Source organism: Macrosteles quadrilineatus, unplaced genomic scaffold (assembly GCF_028750875.1).
Source record: "Macrosteles quadrilineatus isolate MER2022 unplaced genomic scaffold, UCM_ALF_1.0 Scaffold_8__2_contigs__length_117827958, whole genome shotgun sequence".
NCBI lineage: Eukaryota > Metazoa > Arthropoda > Insecta > Hemiptera > Cicadellidae > Macrosteles > Macrosteles quadrilineatus.
Genome location: NW_026542601.1, coordinates 78,786,798 through 78,803,548, shown reverse-complemented (window position 1 = coordinate 78,803,548; position 16,751 = coordinate 78,786,798). Strand labels below are relative to the sequence as shown.

Below are 16,751 nucleotides of genomic sequence, written 5' to 3'. Positions count from 1 at the left end.
GCCTTCACTTCGGTAATTCTAGACTATGATATTCTAGATAGATTAACACTACATTAGGCCACATAAACCTTTCTGCTCTAATGCTTGAAGTGTATAAATGAATCACGGTTAAAAAATTAAGATTAGGTGTATATAATCCATTTTTATTCAAAAGAGCTCGATACAAAAGTATAACACAATGTACACTCATACACATTGTCTTGCAATACAAACCTAACAGATTATTTACATTTTTAATTTATTAACCTATGTATCAGGTTGGAGGATAGGAACAGTATTTTTCTTGCGGTCCGGTATCTTTTATGACTGAAATTCTTTGAAGTTGAAGCAATAACACCAAAACAAGATTTACTGTCCAGACGCCCAATCATCTATACAAAGTTAAAGGAGTACCGGTGCTTATTAAGATAATTCAACAGGTACCAGTAACAATGGAAACAAATAAAAACCACTTTATATGATTAACTATAGCTAATTAAAATGGAAGGATAAATAAAACAAAAGTATACAAGCGGATTTTCCTAGCTGGAATATATCTGCCTTTTCAGCACCAACTCTTCACATAAAAGTCAAGTGCAACTGTTTTCCTACCAGCCAAATTCAGCAAGGGTTGTACCCTGGAAAGTGCAGGTATTCACTTGACATTCACAATACTGCAGCAAGGAAAGCCCAAAGTAGAAGACACTTTTTGTAGTGATAAAAAAGAATATTTTAACACAAGAGAGGACTCAATGTTTTTAACAGACTCTAGTAATGATGATCCACACATTTCGACAGCAGTTCCTGTTAGTCGAGCTGTCGCAGTGGGTGGAGCCGAGCATAGGAAGGCATGACCTCTTGCAGCCACTCTGGGCAAATAACCGAGACATTACGCATGTAGCATTTGCCTGTCTGGATTAACTCTGTGAACAAGACGTGCGGAGGCAATGAGCCGAACAGTGATGAGGACGGATGAATCTGTACCTGCTGTCTGGTTCCAATCTGCAAACAAACATCAGAACAGTCACTCGCCATAATAGGTGTAAAAACTTAATACTACACAGTGTACCAGTGTGAAATTATTGGAGTACAGTAGAACTTCACCATCCAAATCGATTGGGACAGTACCGGTTGTCGGTTAATAAAACATTTGGATGGTTGGAGTTTTACTAAAATTCAGGGCATGTTTTAGATTTTTCGGCCTATTTAAACTGAATCGAGCCGAGCTTCTACTATCGTCATCGCAGAAAGTGACTGCAAACATTTCCAGATAGGAAAATCCACGCTTTTTGCCGCAAGGATGATCTGTATCAGCAGAAGGTTTTCAAGATTGTGGCACAACCACTGAAGACGATGTTGTCTAAAAACAACTACGGGAGGTATTCAAGATTTTGCCGCAATCTAGATCTGGGTGCTATTTAACGTAATAGGATAAATAATACTATTACAGGAGTATCTGTCAATAAATAAATAAAAATGCCTTTATTTAGCAAGCGTTCCTCAGTACATACTGCTTTACAGGATAACTCTTGTCGATTTAATTACTAATACTAAATAAAACTAATAACAAAAAGTACATAATCTATTTACAAAATATTTCTTTTAGCTTATTTCTAAAAGCTGGAACACCCAGCAATTTAAGATCACAGGGGAGGTCATTATACAACTTTGGCCCAAAGTATGAAAAGCCTCTCCTGCCAATCTCCAGTCTCACTCTCGGGAAGTGAAACAGCTTTTCCTGTCGGGTATTGCACCGAGACACCCGATCGCGGGAGACCAGTCTTTCCATCAGGTAAGCTGGTTCTTTTTTGACCAGTACCCGATGAACCAGAGTGCAGGTTTGCATCCTGCATACGGCTGCTGAGGGCAAAAGACCGGCAGTTTTTTCAAATTCAGATATATGATCGCGTTTCCGCAGACCATATATAAATCTTACTGCGGTGTTCTGAAGTTTTTGAATCCTTTCCATGCCCTCATTTGTGATGCTGTTGCCATATGCAGGAAAACAGTAGTAGAGCACTGACAAGACAATTGATTGAATCAGCTGAATCTTGGCTGACTCAGGTAGGATGGTTCGGCATTTGTACAGACCCCGCAATCTACCCAACACCAGCTGGGAAACATGGGTGATATAATCAGAGAAGGTAAGACCACTGTCCAGTATTACGCTCAAAGTCCTGGCAGTGTTGCTCGCCTTCAACTCCACGTCATCAAGTTTTACCTGCACGTCTCCATCAATGATCAATTGAACATAGTTGGGCGGAGCAATATGAAGAACAGTGCATTTCTCTCGGTTTAACTTGAGACCATGCTTTATGGACCACTCACTGACATTCGCCAAATCCAAGTTCATTCTCGCAACAGCTTGGTCAATTGAGTTGACATCATAGGATAAATGCATCTGACAGTCATCTGCATAGACGTGCACATTGCAGAAGTGCACGCAATTGGATATGTCTGCAGTGTACAGGGTGAATAAAATGGGACCCAGACAGCTCCCCTGCGGCACTCCCCGGACTTTGTCAAGGGGAAGTGAAACATCAGCTCCCACTCTAGTCACCTGTTCTCTTTTTTCCAAGTACGACTGCATCCAAGCAATTGCATTATCCATAAAACCAAGATGTCCCAATTTAGCAAGAAGTAAACTGTGGCTTATAGAGTCAAACGCCTGTGAATAGTCAAGCATCACAACAGAGCTACACCTGCCCCGGTCCCTTGCCTCAAACAAGTCTGCAAACATATTCACTAATGCAGTGCAGGTACTGTGGTTTCTTCTAAACCCTGACTGTAATTTTGGAAGGATTTGTTCTTTTTCTAAATGTTCTAGAATTTGTTTTATTGCTAATTTTTCCAGTACCTTTGATATCGCAGGCAAGACTGATATAGGTCTAAGCTCACTGAAGTCAGTAGGGTTAGATTTTTTTGGCAATGGGTGGACTATACTAGTTTTCCATGCCTGAGGAAATTTGCCTGATCCTAATGATTCATTCATCAAGTGAGTTAAGGCACCAATTGCGTAAGGACAAACTGCTTTAATCATTAAAATACTCAAGTTGTCAACTCCAACTGCTCTAGAGGTTATTTCATTTATTGCCGTTTTAACATCCTTCTCTGAGACTTTTTTAACCCTCCAAGTGTCCATAGTTTAGGCCTTAATGTCCACCTATTTTTGGCGCATTTGCAAGGTTTTATTAAAACGGATATGAGAAGCTTAAAACAATGTTAATTCTAATGTTCTATATACCATTTTGTTTGGAAAATCATGTGCTTCAATATTATATATAAAACATAAGGAACATTTAAAAAAAAAAAAATTTTTAGGTAAAAAAAATATAATTTCGAAAATTTTCAAAAAAAAAATAAGTTCGCGCTCAATGAAATTGTATAAATTATAGGCCTATAAATATTTGAAAATAGCCACTCTGTTCTAAATTTTATGAGGATTACAAATATATAATAATATAAGGAAGTAGATTTGCAAATAAATAAGTTATGGGCAAAAAAAAGATTTCAGTACATAGCGTTTAGCTAAGAATGCATAGCCTAACCATAGCTAGGAATCTGGCTGATAATTTACATCAATATCACTACCTACTTCTTCAGGATCATCAACCAGCACTTCAAAACCACTTAAATCTTCTTATAATGCAACACGTATATCACTACTTTTGATTTTTAACACTAAAACAATGATAAACGTAATAAAACACATCAGTCATCGGTCGGAGGGTAACCTAGCTGTTTACAAATACACGCACGTCAGCTGTCTGCTACATATTACGATCGGCTCAGATAACGTACAGCGCTGAGACAGACCTCTGGAGAAAGCTTAGAATGAAACGGAAAGAACGATACCTAACTCGATCCAGTTCAATCCGATTCAGTCAGTTATAGAGCCTTCGCCGTAAACGATGTCTGCTTGTCGAAAAATCGACAAGTAACGCTACACAAAGTGTGCTGCTTGTCGAATTTTCGTCAAGTAACACTGGGAGGGTTAAAGTTAAATAAATTAGTTATTCCTTTCTTACTTTCTTTGTTATAAGAACCAATTAAGCGTGAGTCTGCATCAAAGAAACATCCCATTTTAACAAAGTAATCATTCATGTCATCAACTTTAAAAGTATTTGGGAGTTGTGTGTTACAGTTTTTTCCAATTAGATCACCCTGTTTTAAACATTTCCAAAATTTTCTCGAATCTTTACAGTCTGAAAGGTTATCAGTAAAATAAAAATCAGTAAAATAATCTGTACCTATTAGTCTGGTAATATATTATTAAAATACCTTATTATTAGTAACATGGTAACATCTAGGAACAGGAACTGTTTAAACAAAATTATTAACAACCTTCCTGCTGATTGTGTCTTCCATTTAGTTCAATTAGGTTTGCACTAGATGATAATGCCAAAAAAAGGGCTAAGTTTTTTAGGTGTTGCAAACCTGCATTACTATGATTGTATTGTAACATAATACAAGTAAAGGTGTTAGCCCGTCCTACGTACGGGAGTAGTCAGTTAAAACGGTGTAGGCCTATAATTCAGAACAGCTACCTTATAAAGACAAATGTTATTGCAGCCTACAGTAGAAAGAGTAATTATCAATTGAGAAGTGTATAGGCCTAGTCAATGATATCACCTTCCATCGCATACCTACCTCTTTCATAATCAATATCACCACAATACAATTACTCATACTATTACACAATTTCCAGTAGGTCTGAATTGAAACTCCCTAAAATAAAACGAAAACATCCAATAAAATTCACAGTACACATAATTATAACGTTGGTGTCCTGACATCTTAAACGAATCGTCCACACACATCCTTTGTGTCAATTTCACTATATCAATTGCTAAATAAATAAGTGTAAACAAAGAAAAGTAAACACAACAACATATTAGTTTGTTTTGTAAACAGCTGAGTCAAAAATAATATTCATTTGAACAAACGAACTGGTCACATGTTGAAGGAATTTAAAAAGTAAAAACGCTAGTCAAGCTAGTGACGTAATTAATTGTCTATGTTTATCCATTCCGTTATCAGTTCCAATATCCTTGATAATTAAACCACCCTCATTGAATCAATGTACATCGTAATTCCCCATATTCATTTATTTAAACTATAAAATATTCAGCGCCTCCAAACGTAACCACAACTAAACACACGCCAAATAACTTTTTTAGATTTCATAAAAGGATGGTAAGTCTAATTGCAGTATCCTAGGTCAATGATGACGTTGTGTTCAATCTATGTCATTCATCTGTATATCTTTGGATAACACCCGTCTGAGGTTGTGGTGGTAATTTAAAATCGTATTCCTGAGGATTCTTGATCTCAATCTTTATGACATCAATATTTCCGGGCCTAATCCAAACAAAGTTCAAGCATTCAAAAACATTGCTTGTAAACAAAAAGCTGCCAAGATGAATTAAAACATGTAAAAATTCTGATTTTCCTACCCTTTCCAAAAAAGTTGAGCAGTAAAATAATTTGCATATCTTTTTTATTTAACTCGTGTACAGAGCCTCGACTTGTACACATCGATGGTGTTACTTATCTCGGTGGTCTACTAATCTTACTTATTTCCTATAATCAATGACAAAATCAGAGTAAATAACCTCATAGTTCTATAGGGCATTTTTATAACTAACCAGCTGTTAGTTAAAACAAATTATATTGCTCTAAAACAAATCGAAGATTACAAAGATTGCTTTAAAAAATAATTTGAACATCCTAGTATTTTACTATGTATATTAAACTAATCTGTCATCCTCTTACAGAAGAATTGAACGTATCAATGATTAGCATTACACATAGTATAAATAAGTCAACCCTAAGTATGTCGTTACATTTTTATCCAAATGCTGAATTTGTGACACAAAAGCTGAATGTTTACAGCTGTTATGTTAAGCAAATTATTTTATGCCAAAAGCTAGTTTAGAATCTTAGCGTCGGCTGCTAGACTTTTTAGAAATTAAAATTTAAATTCTAAAAAACTGGGACCCTAAACTAAAATTATGGCTTCGACATTTCTTAGTTCTCAAATTTATCTTTCTTTCAACACAAAAATCATGAAAATCCGTCGAGTGGTCGATTCAGAATCGTGAAATAAAAAAACACTGTTTCGTTTTAATATTATAGATTGGGTTTGGTTTGACTAAGAATCCTACATTCTTATAAAATTGTGTTCTTTCAAACTGAAAACCATTACTGTATTACTTGTTCATTGCTCAGAAAATGTGTCTAATGTTGGTGTTTGTTGAGCCCTGCTGGCCAGTTATCACAATTCAACAAGAACGGTACTAATTCAGTAAACAAAATATTTACAAACTAAGGGCCACATAAGAACTTAGGGCCTACCGTGATATAATGCTTGTCCCTCTGCAGTTCGGCGATGTTGTTAAACAATCCAGCGATGAGACACTTGCGCACCGTGTCAAGATTCTGCCCGCAGCTGGAGTGAGGAAACCCTGCACGTTCACACAGTGCCACTAGCTGCGTGCGCACCTCCGCCGCGTACTCTAGGTTGCGCGCGTTCAGGAAGTTGTCGAAACACCATTTCTGGAACAAAATAACTTATAGCACAGGCAATTTTATATAAAATGTGAGGCTAGCAGGCTTACCTGCATGTAAAAGTGCCTATTCTGGCATAGGAAACACAAAATTAAATTCTAAAATATCACTGTCAGTGACAGAAAATAATCCTTTTTTGTAGTGTTTGTTATGTTAAGTTTCTTGTGCTGGATTAGTCAGTTTCTTTTTGATTCAGGTAAGTCTGTGAATCTTAGAAATCCTTAAAACATAGGCTTTTGTGTTCATTTAATAAACTAGTTCAATACAAATTGACCAGAGGCTGACACACAATTAGAAAGCTGGAGTAAATACAAAATTGAATACACCAGGAGAGGAGCTAGTTGAAAATTCCCTCTGACGGTTAGAAATACCATCAACGTCTAGTATAAAAGATAAATGTGTAGGACAAAAAGAAATAGCTAACTACAAATGGTACCAAATAAATTAGTATTGTCAGCAACAAGGCCAAAACTAAAAAAAGTTTTTTTTTACCTGTCAAGTAGCTAACTTTTGGTCAAGGTGAAATATTCTCTACCCCTCATTATAAGGAATCATCTTTATGTTCATAGTCCTCCCAATATTCTGGGCATAGCCCATATCTGTTTCAATAATTTTTTGAGATTGTTTAAGAAAAGAACAAAAATTAAACAATAAAAACATCCTAACGCAGAAGTAAGGTCACAAAACTACCTTCTGATCTCGAATGTTTCTATAACATCGGAAGATGTTTAAGAGTGTGATGTGATCGCCTTCAGGAGACAAAAACTTAATTCTAGCAGCTTTAGCTTCTTCCTTCTTTGCTGGTGACGTTACAAACACACATTCTGATGACAAAACTGATACCAAACTCAGCATTTCATCTCTGAAACACACAAAAGTCACTTAGGTATTGTATTTTATTTTGTGTATTTCTATAACAGAGACATGTAGGTACAACATTTTATGTCAAAACTGAAAACTCTAAACAAATATGTGTTCATAATTCTGAGAAACTGGCAATAAATTTAATAGGCTAGAGCTATTAGGCCTATCAGAAAGAGAAAGCAACAATACGCTACAACAACAACAAAAACTAAAAATAGATACTTACTTTCGATAAAAGCGCTTGCTTACAATCAAAATTTACAACTCAGTTTACAAAAGCAGACTTTTAACTCTCTAGGGACTAAAAATGATTTTTACTCCCTAGGGAGTAAAAGAGCTGGCATTGCATTCTGTACACCTAGAATCCTATACGTAAGAGGACTGAATATACAGGGCGTTTACAAATCGTCTGGACATATTTTGTGGACCCAAACAGAAATCTAGGCATTTTATTTTCCCCATATTAATATAGCATTTTATGTTTGTCTAAGCCCAAGATACAAGTCCACAAAATTAACAATTTGGAAACACCCTGTATTTTTACTGAAAAAAAAATAAAAATAAAGGCTGAGGCAAAACAAAAATATATATAAATTTCTCACAAGCATTTGAAGTCGTTGGCGGCAAGCAGGACTCTACTGAAGGCAGGGTCTAGCGGAAACTGAGCCATCTTGCGACCCAAGGTGGTCAGCCGATCATTCTCTACGGCACCTAGCTGACCGAGGTGATGGAGGGCTTCCTTTATCAGCTGGAAAAAATATATTCTCTGTCAATTTATGTAGCTATCTAAACAACCAAAAAAACTCAGTAGGATAGCATTATTTTGTTAGAGTCTATGCCAGTGGAAATTTGAGTTAAATAAGAGTTACAAGTAGAGTATTGAGTTCTGATTTTTAGCAGAGAACAAAAATCGAGTAACTTTATTGATCAGGCACAATGGTACAATATGTGCAATGGATGACTCATTTAAACGTAATAAATTGAAATCACTAATCAGTACCCTCTGATTTTTGTGGATGTATCAGGGATCCAACCTGTGCATCATACTCCAAAATCAGAGACACCAATCCCTTGGTAAGAAACACCCCTAAGGAGGGTGTACAAGTTCTACATGAGTGAGTATCAACTCTTTACAATTAAAATTGCGTCACGGCTGCAGAGGCAATTCTTGTAAGAAATTAAGGCTTAAAGAGACGAGGCATATAATTCCTACATTGAATTATCTGTCATTCTTGTTTGTGCGGGTCTTACCTCAGTTGGAGGCCTGTCTAGGAAGTCGAACGTGAGGGGATCGATGTTGATTGCAGTCAGCTGTAGCACTACTGATGACAAATTACACCTTTGGATCTCCGGAGTTGTGTTCTTCATCATCATATCAAACTCCTAATAAAAGGAAAAATTACCAATATAGCAGGGTAACTGAGTATATAGTGCTTAATATTAATAAATGGGTCACTGGTTAGATTTGGAGAAATGTCAGTAGCTTTTTGATGGTTTAAACTGGAATGAGCCATTTTGATCATTAGGCTTTAAAAGTGTCTTGGTTGAAAATAGCTTGACTTCAGTAACAACACTATACAAGGTATCTCATTCCATTCTACAGTAGATATTTAAGTACTGAAGTAGACATCACATCTATATTCTACACTCATAATCATAATCCACCATTCAGATTCAAATACTAGGCCATGTCTTTGTCACAATTCTTATAAATGGAAAAGTAGTCAAATATTTTAATAAATGAAAAAATACGACTTTATAACTGTTACTAAGACAAGCACCTGTTGTGTGTAGACCCTATAGCAGGCGCCTGGGGCTTCCCTTCCCGCTCGGCCAGCTCTCTGCCACGCCTGCGCCTGCGAGATACGCTGCACTTTCAACACGTCCAATCCGGTACCTGCCTGATGTGTCCTGCAGACCATTCAATACTTAGACACTAATTTTGTAGACTAATAAGATTGAAGTAATTTTTTATTACCAAATTACTTTACAACCTCATCAATTCAAAATGTCATAGAAGGCTGACCAGAAATTTATTCCTACTCACACACAAGTACATACATGCGGTAAACTACCTTAATACTATTACATAACCACTTGAAACCAAAGTAGGCTATTGGATTAGTTTTTAGTCTAGGTTGTTGAAATTATTGCAGTTGAAAATTTATTTAAGTAATTTAATTATAACTCACTTAATTTATTTAATTATGAAAGACCTAAATGATGTCGAAAGTGATTGGTATGACAATTTTAGTGCCTTAGTTTGCTTTTTTCTCCTTTGTAAAACATTATTTTAACTAGAGAATGGAAATATCCTATGCAAATCTAACTGCTTAAGGACTCTTCCTCCCACAAAAACCTTGGTATGGTGAGAAATTTGTCAAATGTTTTTTTATTACTTGAAAATTTAGGCCTATGCTAGCATTATTGGTTAAAATTATCTTTTATAGCCCCAGGATTGTGTAAGTTGAGGTAAATGGTACCTTTAACGTTGTATTAGGCCAATAAAATCATAGCAACTGAGTATAATAATGCAATAGCAAACATTTATTCGTTATAATAAAATACAAAACCTCATCTGTGAACCCCAAGAGTTAAATCCAATTATCATACAGCATACCTGACTTTCACCATTCCACTGTCAATGATGTAACGCACTCCGCTGATTGTGACGGAGGTTTCAGCAATGTTGGTGCTGAGAATCACTTTCCTCATCTCACCAGCACAAGGCCTACAAATGATTATTTTGATTAAAGTGAGTTAGTGAATCTGTAACCTGCAGTGAAATGTGTCTAATGGGAAACAAGAAAATAAGGGTTATAAGCTGCAAGTAAAGAGTTATCTTTAAGAATATTTTTAGCTAGGGGTCCATTATCTAATTGTAGGAGTTCCAAAATAGCCACTACCTGAAAACGTGATCTTGATTGTTATCATATATCTTCCTTCAAGACAAAACATCAAGCAAATTGTCATCTTCTGTTGTTCTAGTTATAAACTTTGTTAGTGATTTGTTTTACAACACTCAAGTTAAGATTACGTTTATCCGTCCCATTGATCATATTATGTAGTATAAGTTTGCAGTTATCAAATAAAATTACATCCACCCCTATTATGTTGTAAAATTGTATTATTTGTCATGTGCACAAATAATAATCAAAGTAGTTTTTCATAATTTGTCTTCAACAGAAATATCTACTTAGAAACGGATTGTTTTGTAAGACCTGTTCTGTGTGCCAAGTAAAATATTCAATGCAGAAATAAATATAGATAGGCAAGATTAACACTTAAATGCTATGAGAAATACTTACTTAAACACGTCCAGTTGTTTCGCTGTAGAAAGTGAAGCATAGAGGGGGAACACTCTCATGTACGGGCCTTTGAAGTCAGGATCCTGCAGAGATACAAATTTAATTTACTTGAATCTGGATTGAATTAAAGAAAAGATTTGTATAGGGAATACTAGTTGTTGGTGTAAAAAACAGTTACTGTATTTAAGCCTATTAATATGATTTCTCACTTAATCATAACAATATTCAGTGATTTAAGTAAACACTTATTTATTATATTTTTCTTTTAAATTATGACCTTAAAAACCAGAATATTTAAAAGAAGTTTTAAGCAGACAGACACACGGTAAGGATATCATGAATGTAACAACTCATTGCTTACCTTACAAATAGAACGGATGGACGTTGCTAGTGATTCTATTTCCTCTTGGCCAGTCAGGAATACTAAAATATCATCACTACAACAGTGCATGTAAAATAAGAGAAATTCAATAAAAAGACTAAAGAATAATCTATAATCAATCTTTTACAGGTTCAACTGGATTCGGATGTCCTTGAATATGGAGTTTAAAAGAAGTGTTCTTGGCTTATCTTATTACTGATAAGACGAAATTACTTTGTTACCGTTCTTCATAGAAAACTAGTGACTTATTACTTTTTCACTAAAAATACACAAGACTTCTCATCTCACCCATTCCATACATTTATTCAATAAAGCTTCCGAAAACTTCATTGTTGTTTCAATATACTGATATTGTAAGATTAAACAAATATTCACATTAAGCCTACGATTTTGTGATCCTAAACTTGTATCGCTGTTTTTGGTGCTTGCCTGATAATCAAAAGGCTGCCAGTTTAATTCTGAACGTTCAGTGGCTTTTTGATGTTCAAAACTGGACCCACCTGTCTTTGATCTTTAATTGTATCATTACTGAAGAAACAGCTGATCTTCGTCAGTTAACAAAACTTCACAAGTGCTCTCACACATCCTGCATCCATAATTAGCTTAAAATCTGCACCAAAGTGTGTGTCTCCATCTTTTAATTGATTGATTGATGATACACAAAACAAATTAGGTTAGGAACTTAAAAAGAAATAAAACATCCACAAAACTTACTTGACAGGAGCAGTTTTGTTGATCTGGAATATGGTGACGAGACAACTAAAGGCGTAGTCGTCCTGAGGTTGAGCTGCGTGGTGGATAGTTACAGGGAAGGTTCGGCCCTCCAAATACACTGTGACGGCCTCATTGAAATACTTGCTGAAGTGGTCCACATCCATTGTTGCAGACATCAATATTACCTGAGTAACAAATCTAAATTTTAAAACATTAACTTGTTAATACATCGATCAAATTATTTTGTGAGTCAGGTGCTCAATTTCATGCAACAATGTAATGGACAAAATTTGTATCAGAACTGTTTACTCTTGTACTGTACCGGCTCACCTCTGGTTTTTTCTGAACACTTTCCACGCACAGAGTGCTAGATGATGTAGATTGGTAAATGTGAGGTGAAAATATTTCGCTGAACTGTTATTATTTGAAAAAAAAATGGATGTCGGCAGAACTAAATTTAAGGTTGTTTTAACTTAATTTGTTACATCAAATTACCAATAAGGAAAAAGCTATTGATATGATCATTGATAAGACGTCTAGGTTCTTACTTAACAGCAAGTGAGGATGAAATGAATAGGAAAGTAAACTGTAGTAAAAATAATATTACTGTAATAATAATTACAGTAAATGTACATGTATTATTAAGATTTTCTACATGAATATAATTTTTTCCATACATTCACTTCTTTGACTGAGGGAAACTTGGGCATGTTTTCCTGACAGGTCTCTAAACTGCCTTTATCATTTTATAGGCCTGACCTGTACCTTAAAATACCTACTATGTATGGTCGCCATTTCATTGAACAGTATTAACAGTATTAAAGAAAATCAAACGTGCTAAGTTGAGACTTTCAAACCTTTAGTGGATGAAAACTGCCTGAAGATCTGGTTTGCTGAGCTTTTTTCACAATCCCAAAAAGCACATCAGTCTGCACAGTTCTTTCGTGGGCTTCATCCAATATGATTATGCTGTAAGCAGTGAGGTTTTCATCTGGAAATAAAAAAACAAAGAAATTGATAAAGATGTATTATTTAAGCTAACCATTCTACACTCATATTTGGGTGAAATACACACCTAGATGGCATCCCCATCTCAATTGATAATAATAATAAATAATAACTAAGTTGGTTGCAAAAAACTTCTCTAAAGGAAACACTATTTAAAAGAAACCTTTAAGTTTTATATTCAAGCTTTAAACACTTTACTTCAAAGACTATTACAGAGAAGTGTCTATTTTGAAGAATATTACACCATTTTAGAATATCACATAACCTAGTAAATAAAAATTATAAGTTAATCATTTGGCAAACCCTATGACTAACCCCGTATTAAATTAAAACATGAGCAATTTTTTGTTTGTTTAATCCATGTTATAACTATTTTGCTAGAAATAGTATAAACATCAGTTGCTTTAAGTCTCACCCAGCATCGCTTCACGAAGCAACATTCCGTCTGTGAGATATTTTATTTTAGTCTCGTCAGACGTAGTGTCTTCAAAGCGAACAGTGTAGCCGACAAGTTTACCCAGTGATGTACTAGTTTCTAATGCTACTCTTTGAGCAACGGTGATTGCTGCAACTCTTCTTGGCTGAAAAATATTGCAAAATTTGTGTTGACGATGTACGGTACTGCAGGTAACCAGAAATTTTTGAAATTATTATTTATTGTGATTGTAGTACTTTTAACAAAGTTCATAAACAGTCTGGAGATAATATAAATCAACAACTCGATTCCATTATAACCTAAACTTTACCTTCCTAATCTAACCTAACTTCAAAACACTTAATACAGTCACAAGTCCGCATAACACCCAACCTACCCACCTCACATGTCTAAATAAGAACTGAAGTAGTTCATAATCAACGCTCAGTTGAATTTATAAATGCCTCTACCTCTTTGTCCTCTTTGTATAAACTTGCTCTTTGTCATATTAGGTTTCTTCTTCTTCCCTAGACGATCCTTTCAATTTCAATCGTTCATGTTTGTGTTGGTCAGTCAATTCACAGTAAAGTTATGGCAACAGAGACCAGCCGACAAGAGGCATTACAGTAATAAACTTCAAAAAATCGTAGTAAATTCAGTATTTGTGGCAGCAGAAAAATTTGTGCACCAATCTTTTCAGGAAAAAATCTAGTTTCCAATGATATATAACTTACTATAGAACGCTTGGTCACCCCCATCTAAATAATTTCCGAAAAAAGGATAATTTGACTCACCTGGGTTATTCCTATCATTTTGTCACCCTCCAGCTTTACATCGTGAATGAACTGTGGAATCTGTGTAGTTTTGCCACACCCAGTTTCACCAATTATGATGAGGGTGGGATGTTTATCTATTTCTTCCAGCAGCCTAGAAAAAATATTAATTTGTAAATTATTTCTACTATTTGCACAAATTCTCAGCCTCGGGAGAGCAAGCTGGTCTAGTGGTTAGAGCACGAGACTTCGGTCCAAGAGGTCCCGGGTTCAAACACCACCAAATAATCAATGGATTTAATCTAAGTGATAATGCGGCAACCCCTAGAGGTCTAAGTTAGTCTGAAGTAATGTGAAAAACATAATTGCTACACCAATAGGCCTAAGAGGAATGGCAGATAGTAGGCATGCTCATCAGACAACTAGACCACTGTGTCTGCCATCAAGTCCAGGATGGCTGAAATCGGCTTACTAGCCTCAGTCTGGCTGTGACAATAGTCAAGTAAATTGACAACCCAAATTATAACTTAAGAGTATGTTTTAAGGCGTGAACTCAATAAACGGTACAACTCCAGAGAAATATAAAATTTCTTACCTTCTTTTAACCTTATAAACAGGTAGCATTTGACGAGTCTGCAATATATTTGGCCTATAAAACTTTGAAGGCACAACACCCAAATTCGGCTTCTTAGCATGGATTTCAAAATTAATTCTGTTTTGAGGTCTCTTCAAGGGAGATATAATAGGTTTTTTCATTGTATTTTCCATTTTAAGACAACACTACTTTCAAAATACTTGTGGCCTAGACCTAGACAAGTTGCTAGACTCCAAAACAATAACAAAAAGTTACCACTGGTCTTTGTGAGCCTAATACATTTGCACCTATAAATTCGATGTTATTTCGTGTTAGGTGAAGCAAATAATAAATACATTTTTGAAAGTCACAACTAAAATTAATCCTCACTTTGATATCAGATTTAATTTTTCTAATTAAGCCTATGATTTGATAAGTTTAAAACAGACTTTAATTAAGATAACCTAATAACCTAAACTTCAATCTTCTCTTCTGCTTCTGCTGGCTGGCTGGTGGTGGCTTTTGGCTTTTTGACATGTGACATACCAGGCTGAAGATAGCTGACGTTCCATCTGACGACCTGTTTTTTTGCCCATTTGATTTATGACAGGCCGAGTGGTAACTGGACGGAATTCAAAATATAGTAGACCTCCATGTGGATAGGATACATTTGGAAAAATGTAGTTTGCTATTTTATATTTTGATTAAATTAAACATTATTAATTTCATCGTTTAGACCACGTTGTATGTATGTATCTGTATAACTGATGTAAAGTATGTGTCAGAATGCTGATACCGTTTATTATTTATATTGGAAATGATGAAATACATTTGGTATTCAAAAGAATCCAGGTCCCAGGTAGGGTAGGGAGGAGAAATAGCAATGCGACCTAAGCCTAAGTGGAATGTAAAGATTCAAAACATCCAACTCGAGATGCATACCACTTAGCTGAACGCTGAACTCCCAAAACATATGAGTAAGAATTTACCTGGAAAGGTGGATGGCCTTAATGAAATACACCCAGAACTGAAAATTAGCTTGAACTTAAATTAGAAATGTACAGCTCCCAACTAACTAAATTATTATTTATCATTCATAATTTTGGTATTTTAAGTTGATACGGGTATTGTTTTTGGCTACCAGTAAATAAGTTAAAAAAATGTATTACAATTATTTTGTATGTAAATTACATTATGATTATTATTACATTATGTGTGACATTATTATTATAACTTTCTGGAAAGTGTCAAGAGTTTTGATAATATATATCAAAACCCCTGCTCCTTTTATGGTCCAATCATGCTGGTTCGCCAACTCATAATCAAGTGTATCCCACCCTACATCTCAAAAACCAAATGTTATCAAAGTCAGACAAAGATTACTCAAGTTATTGCGTTCACGTACGTGTATACACATATACAACAATTTAAACGAATTGTGGTTTTATGTCGAGTTCTTAACTGTGCCACGTACCGTAAGTACGGTAATAGGCATTTGCCCTATGAGCAAATGCACTAAATTATACCCTTAAAAAGGTCTAAAGACTTCAAAAACAGTATAGAGATTGACTAACAAATGGGTAATATTATTAACACATAAACCATTTTAATAGTAAAGGAATAAAACATCAAACAATTATAAATCATTTCTATATGTGGAGAACCTTGGAAAACCCCGTGTGAACATTTCGTGTTAAGTGATAGACGGGTGGACAGTGCGCTAATAGAATAAATCGTACATTTTAACGACTTCTATAGCAACAACCTAGGTGGTGGCAGATGTTAGATGTAAAATATGTTATTAATAGTTATTGGAACTAGACCATGAAAGAATTAAAAATGATTTATATAGGTGGAGAGCCTTGGATAATCCCGTCTGAACAGGACGTGTTAAGTGATACAACGATGAGCTAATTGAATAAGTCCGAAGTTTCGACGACTTCTACAACAACAACCTAGGTGGTGGCAGATCTAAGCTTAAAATATGTCTTAAATAGTTATTGGAACTAGACCATGAAACAATTAAAATTGATTTCTGGAGGTGGAGAGCCTTGGATAATCCCTTTTTAACATGGCGTGTTAAGTGATACAACGATTAGTTATTAAATAAACCTAAAGTTTCGACCACTTCTATAGCAACAACCTAGGTGGTGGCAGATCTATG

General features: G+C 35.3%; 1 protein-coding gene across 1 annotated transcript; it reads right to left on the bottom strand.

Annotated features, from left to right (window-relative positions):
• Positions 1-143: 143 nt before the first annotated feature.
• Positions 144-15,087, bottom strand: LOC129001509 (ATP-dependent RNA helicase DHX33). Its single transcript, XM_054428828.1, has 14 exons — positions 14,609-15,087; positions 14,035-14,167; positions 13,241-13,406; positions 12,675-12,808; positions 11,818-12,002; positions 11,083-11,158; positions 10,722-10,804; positions 10,034-10,144; positions 9,195-9,324; positions 8,665-8,796; positions 8,016-8,161; positions 7,240-7,411; positions 6,337-6,537; positions 144-981 (listed from the first exon to the last, which is right to left on the bottom strand). Exons 1-14 carry the CDS (start codon positions 14,779-14,781, stop codon positions 787-789), a joined length of 2,037 nt encoding a protein of 678 aa, XP_054284803.1. The 5' UTR covers positions 14,782-15,087; the 3' UTR covers positions 144-786.
• Between the last annotated feature and the right edge of the window lie 1,664 nt (positions 15,088-16,751).

What these genes read in the sequence shown, in the direction of transcription:
- LOC129001509 (XM_054428828.1), bottom strand. Translation starts at nt 14,781, where the DNA reads ATGGAAAATACAATGAAAAAACCTATTATATCTCCCTTGAAGAGACCT. An exon ending in GCTTCGTGAAGCGATGCTGG is followed by an intron (nt 12,809 to 13,240) that starts GTGAGACTTAAA and finishes TTTTATTTCCAG; the next exon opens with ATGAAAACCTCACTGCTTAC. An exon ending in GCCAACGACTTCAAATGCTT is followed by an intron (nt 7,412 to 8,015) that starts GTGAGAAATTTA and finishes TGTGTGTTTCAG; the next exon opens with AGATGAAATGCTGAGTTTGG.